The sequence below is a fragment of the Symphodus melops genome, assembly GCF_947650265.1.
Source record: "Symphodus melops genome assembly, chromosome: 17".
Lineage (NCBI taxonomy): Eukaryota > Metazoa > Chordata > Actinopteri > Labriformes > Labridae > Symphodus > Symphodus melops.
The window spans coordinates 9,497,286-9,506,940 of NC_136707.1; the positions used below are offsets into that span (position 1 = coordinate 9,497,286).

General features: G+C 40.5%; 1 protein-coding gene across 1 annotated transcript; it reads right to left on the bottom strand.

Annotated features, from left to right (window-relative positions):
- Nucleotides 1-5,944: 5,944 nt before the first annotated feature.
- On the bottom strand, nucleotides 5,945-9,396 carry uncx (UNC homeobox). The gene is made up of 3 exons (XM_079366680.1): nucleotides 8,827-9,396; nucleotides 8,199-8,374; nucleotides 5,945-7,419 (listed from the first exon to the last, which is right to left on the bottom strand). The coding sequence occupies exons 1-3, from the start codon at nucleotides 9,083-9,085 to the stop codon at nucleotides 6,373-6,375; spliced, it is 1,482 nt and encodes a 493-aa protein (XP_079222806.1). The 5' UTR covers nucleotides 9,086-9,396; the 3' UTR covers nucleotides 5,945-6,372.
- Nucleotides 9,397-9,655: the final 259 nt, after the last annotated feature.

Below are 9,655 nucleotides of genomic sequence, written 5' to 3' on the forward strand. Positions count from 1 at the left end.
CTACCAAATTCTTTCAGAAGCATGGCTGAATGCTGGTATTGCTTCAAGTTTTCTGCCAGTGTTAGACTACCATTCCTGCTTGTATCAAGGATGTATTGTACATACTTGTTAAACCAAAGCCACTTTAAAATGATAGCCTAACCCTGCCTACATCTTGTTCTCTGATTTGGCATAGCCAGCAGTTTAGTGAGGGTCTAATGGCTTATGATCTGGAAGGTCTTAGATCCCAAGATTGAGCTGGTTTAGTGCGACTCCTCCAGAAGTATTTTCACCAAACATTTCAGGAAGCTTATTGCCAATGACAAGGCTTATTGTCTTCAGATCAAACGTCCTGTCACATAGATGTTTATTTATCTGCAAGAAAGAGCATCTTCTTCACTTTAACTAAAAGCTGTACTTGATCAACATTTTGGCCAAACCTTAATCTTGCTTGAGCTCATGTGGCACATCAAAAACTGAAAAGGATGGATATTTTTTGAAGGGATTTTACTATTATAATAACATACTGCCAACATAGTGTTTAATAGGTTGGGTTACAGGTTTTGATGTGAAACCCTGTGAAAACAGATGTAGCTAATATAGAATAATTACATTAGAGCAATTTACAGAATGGTTGCTTTAATGAACCACTGGCGGTGCTGTTAAAATAGCTCAGACCATACATACCTGTGACAGTTTTAATGCGTTTTGACATTTTAATGTCTAGAAAAAGCATGTGTGTACCATGTTATTAAAGGATTGTTTGTATCCTTTGCACCAAAATATATTAAATCGGTCACACAAAAGATATTGAAGGCTTAATACTTTATGCATTGCCAATAGTCTGCCTATTATCTCAAACATGTAGAATAGTGCTAAATGAAGGATTTTAATGTAAATTATCTTTACTATATTTTTTTCCACAAATAGAGAAGTGTTGGTCGTCGTATAGTTTGTATTGATATTTCCATAAGCTCATAAGATGTATTTTGGAACTGTTTTGACTGATATAACCTTGAATAGTGCGAAGCTTAACAGTAATACCTTTTCATTGTTAATCAACATCACCTGAGCCATGCCAAGCATCACTCTGTGTTCCATGTAACATGTAGGCTTGGCTAATATCTCAGCATTAAAACATACCCGCACCACTAAAATAGAAAAAAGTGTTAGCCAGAGCCTTTGTCTCTTTATTACGCATCAAGCAGTTGATGGTTGCTTTAAACTCACCAGTGAAACAAGTCCGTACGCAAGTCTAATCAATAGAAATGGAAGAAGATTTGAAAGCTATGAAAATCAAGGACAAGAGGCACCAAAGTGTTCCTCAAAAATAGTGATTACCAGAATACATTTCTTTTGAGGATTAATGATTCGCTGTCATTTCTGATATTGTGTTAGAATGTCAGAGAGGAAGTTGCCAAAGATTTTAATACATGATGACTTCGACATGGGTTTTTGGAAGGAGAAAACTGTCAAGCCTAAGCACTGAGGACAATGAGGTATCAGAAAGCCGTTGTTAATAATTTAAAATGAAGTATGTCCATGCATGTCCTACAGTTGCCTCAAAAGAAGACCCTCTTTTAACTACCAAGACACTTTTTGACACATTATCAGCTTTTTCTAATGTGTTCTTTGTCCTATGAATTGTTAGGCAGTGTAATCCAAAAGCATGGCTCACTTGAGATAATGAGGGCCAGACAGATAGGAACCGGTGTGACCATACTGAAAAGACTCCTGTCACCTTTCACATCATCACACAAGGATGCAAGTGCTCTTATTGTGAAGGAGTCTAATATCTAATCCTCCCTTCAGCTAGTCTGACACAATATGGAGCCAGCATAATGTGCAAAAATGTGCAATATTTAATGAGGAAGACATGTTTTAATGGGAAAGAAGAAATGCTCTGATATAGAACTGGTATTTTTTGCACTAAAGAAAAGTGGCTTTCACCAGTTAGGTGCTGTGAAACTTCAAGGTAAAATGACATTAATGTGTGAGACTTACAGAAATGTATGAATTCATTACTCAAACTTTTCCAATGAAATCTTTTGTTTCACATGGCCCTTCCTGAAACAAGAAGGAGGGGAAATATTTTTAGAGCAGTACAAATAAAACACCCTTTTATTACCCACAAAGACATGTTTTTACAACTTCACAGAATCTAAACTGGTTCTGCTAATACAGTATGCCCTTGTTACTATTTTCTGGTCTTTGGGTCATTTCATCCTTCCTTTGGTGGATTTTAAAATAACCTGTTTAATATGCAAAGTGATATTTAGGTAATTTCTGGAGATTTTGGAGGGTAAATTGATAAATACATTATTCATTAGAAAGTTTACAGTAAAATAAAATTAGATTTAAATTGTCATAATTTGTAACTATTTGGACAAAGTGAAGCTCAATGCAAACAAACCATTATGTGCTATAAAAGTACAATCCTACTTTACTTTCCTATTGTTCTTATTCATTGTATGCCTTGTATTTTAAGTAATATGTGGAACTGATCTTTTGAGAGTTGAGAATATGATGAGCACATGGAATTTGTTAAAGACAACGAGTGATAAGCTCTAGCTTTGCTACAACATGATGGCCCATTTATATCTTACATATCATTATTCTAAGAACCTTTTCCACTTGGACACTAACTTTGGCATGAAATGCAGTCTTTGAATGCAGTTTTTATGAGTTTTAGCGGTAGTGTAAAAATCATCAACTTTAAAAAGGTTAGAGGTTTTTTTGGGGGGGGTTTCACAGCCTATAGCCTAGCTCGTCAAATTGCTCCTTTGGTCATTAATCACTTTCGACATGAGAAGAAATAAATCTTGTTTAGCCCATATTTGAGTCGTGTTTTAACAGCAAACTTAAATCTAAGAGAAAATGTTAAAGTATTATTAAAATAAATGATTTGATTTTTTTTCGTTAAATACTCAGAGATAATTAAAAATATTTGAAGGATCGTCCAGAAATCAATGCAGATGGTAATTTCAGGCTTATCCTAGGTATGCAAGGGGACGATAAGAAAGATTAAATCCAGCGGCACATTAATGAGTATGTAGATGTAAAATAATCCTAAAAGGCATGGCAGAGTTGCTGCAGGAGAAGCCAAATGTCAAGTGCCATTTTATTTTATGGAGGATCCCTTTTAAGTGACACGCTTCTTTTTCATCCAAGCCGCTCAGATCTCATACAGTAGCACAAAAAAAGGAGCCTGTATAAAATCACGACGTTGTGGTGAGAACACAGGATGGACAGTTTGATTTCAGCATGAAACTTGAAAAACTTTAGAAAAAAAAAGACTAGATGCGTGGATCAAGCAGCAAGGAAAAAGTCAGTATAGCTATATCCAATACGAGACTTCTATTGAAACTATTAGAAGAAAAAAAAAAGAACACAAGTGAACATTCAAACGCCCCTTAGTTCTGTTTCGATAGGTGCATTAAAAAAAAGTTATTATTATTTACGCGGTTTCTGGCATTCTGTGCAGTAATATAGATTAATTGACGTTTAATCTGACTTATTTTTCTTGGATAGAATACCGAAAAATAATTACAATATAAAATATGTGATGGAAACCGATATAAACCTTTGGCTTGAAAATGGCTTATTTCTGCAGACGATGATTTCGGCTTCAGCCCGCATGCTGCAAATGAGAGCCCTAATATCATGGCCATAATTAATTGTGCAAATTTGTTTCTATTAAATAAAACTAACACATACTGAGAAAACTCTATTAGCCTTAATTAAGCTTGATATCCTAATTTAGGAATCGTGCGGATGAAAACAAGCCGTTTTGGTAGATTTTTTTCTCTGTCTTTCTCCGATAGTAAAAGCCTCCCAGCCTCTTTCCGCCTTTGGGCTGCTTCTCCTCCTCTGAGAGTTGGAAATGAGGAATGGAAATGGAAATACCAGGAGGTGCTAAATTAGCTGCCTGATCTGCACTTATTGCCGCATACAGGCCCCTATTACTTTGCCAATCTGTGCCTCTCTTTTAGCATTCCGGGCATGGAGAAGCTTCGAGATAGCAGATTTATCAAATGGGAAAATGAATGCATGATGATCAGTTAAATTGAAAATCAGCGTCTGCATGACAGCCCGACCTGACACCTCCGTAATTAGAAAGAAAAATGATGGCGTCCGATGCATAATAGAGCAAAAACAATTTACACTCTCCCATAATGATCCGGCGTTCAAATTGAAAATTTCTGCGGGTATAAATTGAATTCATAAAGTATGATTCATGGACGACACAGCTCCTGGAGGCTGCCTGGGCATATCGATTGATAGTTTGTCTTGAATCATGCAGCGTGCAGCTCTCAGGCAAGAAAAGCTTAACTACTTAAGCAAATCGCTAATTTCACCTTAAGGCCACCAATGTGCAGCCAGCGATACTCCCATTCAGGGTGCTAATGAATTATGGATGAACTGGGCATACGTCCCAAATAGCCTAAGAGTAGCATGAAAAAACACACACCGAAGAATCTTGGAGGTTATTACACAATGTATAGGTGGACAATTACCTATGTTTTTGGTTTAAAAAACAAAACAAAAAAAACCCTCATAAATTGACACTTTTCCATTGTGGTTTTAAATTATGTCTCATCCTATCAATTTGGGGTTATTGAGTTACTATTTCACAATAAGATGTTGGAATGCCTTACAAGTGCCTTTTACGTATTGATGGCTATAATTAAACCCATTGTCACATCGAGCTCATTAAAAACCAAATACATGAAATAAGATAAATAGCATGAAGGTGCCTACAATCTCAGCACTATATCAGCATGCAGACACAGAGGTTAACCCACTAAAGCACAGCCTATGCAGGCCTAATCTTCAGCATGTTCCCTGTGTGTGCCATGTTGGCTGTGTCCGCCCCCTGCTCCCCCTCAAACCTAATAAGACGTTGCTTCCTAGAGCAAACAGCTGCATGGCTGGAAATTTATGTAAATATTTTGAAAGGGACACTGGCTCAGAAATTCATTTGCACCGGCTCAGACATAAAGCTCACCCCTCTGATTATTTTCAATTTATTTGCAAATCAAGACCCAAGGAGAACAATAAAGGGTTTGTGGGTTTTAACAAGGGTCTGAGGAGAACGAGCTGGTGGATTTTTTTGTCTCCTTTTTTTTCCCCTCATAGCCTATATTTTTTTATTTGCTATTAAACGCCACGCAGCAGCCTCGACATTTCCTCCCCGGGTCGACGTGATATTGTGGTCAACGCTGCTAATATTGCAAAAGGGGAGCAGATGTCCCAGATCCCGCGTGGCTTCCCTGGGGACCCGCAGCCCTATTAGAACAAATGTGTTCTGCTATTGTAAATAGGCACGTTTTCCTCAGCCCGTCCTATTACAGCAGACGCGTGATCAATAGGCTGATAACACCGAAACATCAATGTAAAGCGACAGAACAATGAGGGATATCATCGAACATCTATCTTAATATAGCCCTGCTACAAGGGGGCCCCGACAAAGTGGAGAGAGAGGGAGAAGAAGAGGGAGAGGGGGAAAAAAACTCATGAAAATGCCTCCCCACGAATCCCCATCTCCTATCCAATATGCACAAACACACACACTCCCAGCTGCCGGGGCTATTATTTTCCTATTTCAATTTGACACCCAGGCCTTTTCATGCTAATTCTATTATTCTTGGAAGTTTATGTGATTTCATATCACTAGAAATCGGTAATGTATTATAACCCCCTTTGAGCTAAAATAAACTGAATCCCCCTGCAGTAGCCACCGGGAAAATAATTACTTTCATATCAAAACTCTGCAGGAGTCGAGCGGGTCCTTTTCGCCTCAGGCTCGTAACCTCATTTCAGTGGGGGCTTATAGATGAATAAATTTGTTAAGGCAATATACAAAGTACAACATGAGATTTCTTAAGAAAAGCCCTTCCTACTGTACACTAGTCCTGCACTGGATGTGCAGCTATTTAAGGTCTCACACGGTTTCAGGTGCTTGTATACAATAGATTTATTTAAGAAAAAACTTACATATATAAATAGTATAATACCTTTTTTTACAGCTCTTGAGGATTTTTGTTGGTCTCGTGGTCTTGTGTTGTTGTTTTTCTGACAAGTTATCACACATTAAAAGGACAGAGACTCCTGACTCACACACACGCAGAGAGAGAAGAGAGAGTGTGTGTGTGTGTGTGAGAGAGAGAGAGAGAGAGAGAGAGAGAGAGAGAGAGAGAGAGAGAAAGAGAGAGAGAGAGAGAGAGAGAAAGAGAGAGAGAGCACACCATTGTCAACAAATCAGCAGAGAGGGGAAACCTAGATTTTAGAGTTTAAGATGTGGGCTAGTTTGAGGTGAAGCTTTGGCCTAATGTCAGGTGTTATTTAGAGGCTTTATCAGTATGTTTCTCCTTTTGCTTTACCCCCAATGATTTATTCCAAGTCTTCTTTAGAGTCTGTCTTTGATTCTGCCGGACTGTCACCGAGGACACTGCACTCGGGGTCCACAGATTGGTGGTCCTGGTTCTCTAAATGCTCTTTTCTGTCTGCATCGACAGGCGTAACGAGTTGTGGACTGTGTTCGTGGGCGAAAGTCGAATCGCTGCAAATAACAGACGTGTGAGTACTTTTGCAATTGGGAAAGGCGGGGGTAGAGGGGCTGGTGTGTGGTGATGATGATGATGATGATGAACGGGTCTTGTCCTCTGAGCCCACCTGTCCCCTTTGCGCTGCGTCTGCAGACTCCGGCGAGCTGCTCCTACATCCCGCAGAGACACTGCAGCGCGCACTGGACTGGTTTCTCTCTGCTGGGGGTTCACTGTCACTGTGTGTTGTTGTAGTTGTTGTCTTCAGAGCAGTTTGGGGAACAATGAATCCAAGCGGCTGCGTGATGGGATAAAGAAGGAAGTGTCCCTTCCCTATCAAAGGCCGCGAGGAGGGTAAGGCCGCGGGGTTGCGTCTCGGTCTTGCGTCCGAAAGGAGGCTCTCCACGCTAAAGGGGTTAAGTTTCGGCACCCCGGAGGACCTGCTGTTGTTGGAGCACAGGCTGGACCGGTGGCTGGCTTCGGCCGAGTCCAGCTCGGATCCGCCAGCATCCTGTTCCAAATGTCTTTGGTTGTGGTTCTGGAGAGAGTGAGGTGTTAGGTCGCAGCTCGAATGCGTTTGGTTTCCCCCCACAGAGTCATAAGGCGTGCCCGTGTTGTGGTCACTGTCGGTCACGTGCGACACCCCGCTGTCGCTGTCAGACCCCGGGGTGTGAAATAAATCCCCGGACAGCAGCTTGTTCTGGGACTTGAGCAGACGGCGCTCCTGCTTGCGTTTCTTCTTCTCCATTCGGTCCAGCTCCCTCCGCGCGATCTCCTCCGGGTCCATGGGCTCCCCGCTGCACGTGGTCGGGTGGGCGTTATGGGCAGGTCGACCCGGACCTTTCTTTGTGTTTTCCTTCTTCCTCCACTTGGCTCTGCGATTCTGAAACCACACCTGCAAAGAAATGACGAGAAAGTGGGGAGAAATTATTTGACCATACAGCAAATAATCAAAACAAATGATGAGGCGAGACATCCTTCATTTCTATGTCATTTATAGGCCTCCAATAAGCCTCTAATTATAATCCAATCTTTGCAAAGCTGCAAAAAAGTTCTTCTGAAGCCTAACAAAAAACATTTACATTTAAAGAACAGTTTAGCACAAGGCAAGATTAAGGTCGATTTTTTTTATGTCCAATGTAAACTTTGTAATTTAGGGGTAAATCATTGGTCTTCTCAGCAAAAAAAAAAAAAAAAAAGCAATAAAAAGCCTTACTGGTAGTTTATTTATAAATAAAAAAATATGTTAAATATTGTGAAATATATTGAACACATTACAGCAATATTTCTCACTATATTATACAGTTATTTATTTTTAATATGAAAAATATGAACCAAATGTGTTTTAAAAAAATAGATTAAAAAAATCAATATGAGATCAGAATGTTTTTCGTTGTTTTTTTTACACTGACACAAACCAAGACAGGTCACTGCTGTTATTTTTTATTATCTTAAATGTAGGACTATTTTGATATTTAAAGACATGTATGCTGAACAAAAATTAACAACCTTAAGATTTATTTTTTTTGCCATTTTCATTTTCAGTTTGGACCGTATTAAAAAAAAAAAAGTAAGTCGGTTGCATCAATGGATGGAATAAACAAAGGGTGAAAGATACACATCCGTGTATATAAATCACACGTGCACATTTTTAGATGCAAAATAAATATTTACCTGAACCCTTGATTCTATCAAGTCCAGCCGCAGAGCCAGAGCCTCCCTCATGAACACGTCGGGATAGTGGCTCTCATTAAAAGCCTTTTCTAATTCCTCCAGCTGCCAACCAGTGAAATTAGTGCGAGTTCTCCGTCTCTTGCAACCAGGACTATCTTTGTCTGGGTCCCCCGAGTCTGGCAGCAGAAGGAGAAGACATGTAAACAATGTATACATATACGTTTCTTAACAACCTAGATCCAAACATAACACTACCAATACTGGTTTCGTTTATGTGCAGAAAAATGTGCAAACTTCAGAGCTGAGGAAGGGGAGAGGATTTGAAACGTTGCAGTGGCACACATGAACGCAGCCTGCAGATTCTATGAAATTGGCTATTTGGTTTATAAAGGAGAAACCATTCAGATGTAAACAGAAGCATTTCTTGCTCTAGTATTTACTGACTGACAGGAACATTGTTATTGCTTGGACGCATCATCCTGAATGAAGTGGGAGGTGAAGAATACTCCTCTGTCAGCCTGCGTGTGTGCTTGTTTTCCTAAACAGACAACTTGTATCGCAATATCCTGTCTTTGTTTCTTTCTGTTTCTGCCTTTGTACATAGACGAGATGTTGTTGTGCGTCTTACCTGACAGTTTGTAGTGCTGATTATCTCCATTCATGCCGCAACCCGAAGACAAGAGGGGGTTGGAATTTCCCACCGACGCCGTGCAGGAACCATTAAGTAATCCGTCTATCGAGAAAGGGACCGCGGACGCAGATTGAAGTTGATGCCCGGCTAATTCGTAAACGTGATGGTGGCTCAAATGGTACGGGAAGCCCACCATCCCGCCGAGAGAGCCTCCGAACTGGGCGTGAGGTGGATCCAGTATCCTGCTGTCCATCATCCCGCAGGCAGAAGGAAACGACGTCTGGAGGCCGGTGATGGCAATTTAAAAAGCATGCAGCGAGTGTGGCCAACGAGCAGGGGACATGATGTGAAGGGAGGGATGAGCTCTACTTTATCCACATGAACCTCCCAATAATTAGCCCAGGCTCGGGGAATATGAGGCCCAATGAAAAGCGGTAATGGGCTCTGACGTCAGAGGCGCGCTCTGCAAACGCTCCCCGTATCGATTGCTAATTAAAGCTGACATCCACCTCAATAAACAATATCAGAGCTGTCACAACAAGACAGGAGGGCTTTGATAAGAACTACATCGCAGCTACACGGGGGACCCACCGGGAGGAAGGGCTCACTGAAGCCCGGAAAGAAAAGGCTGCGCGCGGATAGGTTGGGCCAAAGGCTCCGCGACTTTTTGTTCAGCTGAGGACCCGCAATTACACGAATTTAGAGCAGATTAGAGAACATAAAAGACTGGTCTTTTTTTAAATTTAAATAACATTTGTTTGTTTGTATGCATATGACAATATTAGTATTTTCTTTCGGCAGATTTCCTGCAGGAAAAAAAACAAAA

What these genes read in the sequence shown, in the direction of transcription:
- uncx (XM_079366680.1), bottom strand. Translation starts at nt 9,085, where the DNA reads ATGATGGACAGCAGGATACTGGATCCACCTCACGCCCAGTTCGGAGGC. An exon ending in TCAGCACTACAAACTGTCAG is followed by an intron (nt 8,375 to 8,826) that starts GTAAGACGCACA and finishes TTCTGCTGCCAG; the next exon opens with ACTCGGGGGACCCAGACAAA. An exon ending in TGATAGAATCAAGGGTTCAG is followed by an intron (nt 7,420 to 8,198) that starts GTAAATATTTAT and finishes ATTTCTTTGCAG; the next exon opens with GTGTGGTTTCAGAATCGCAG.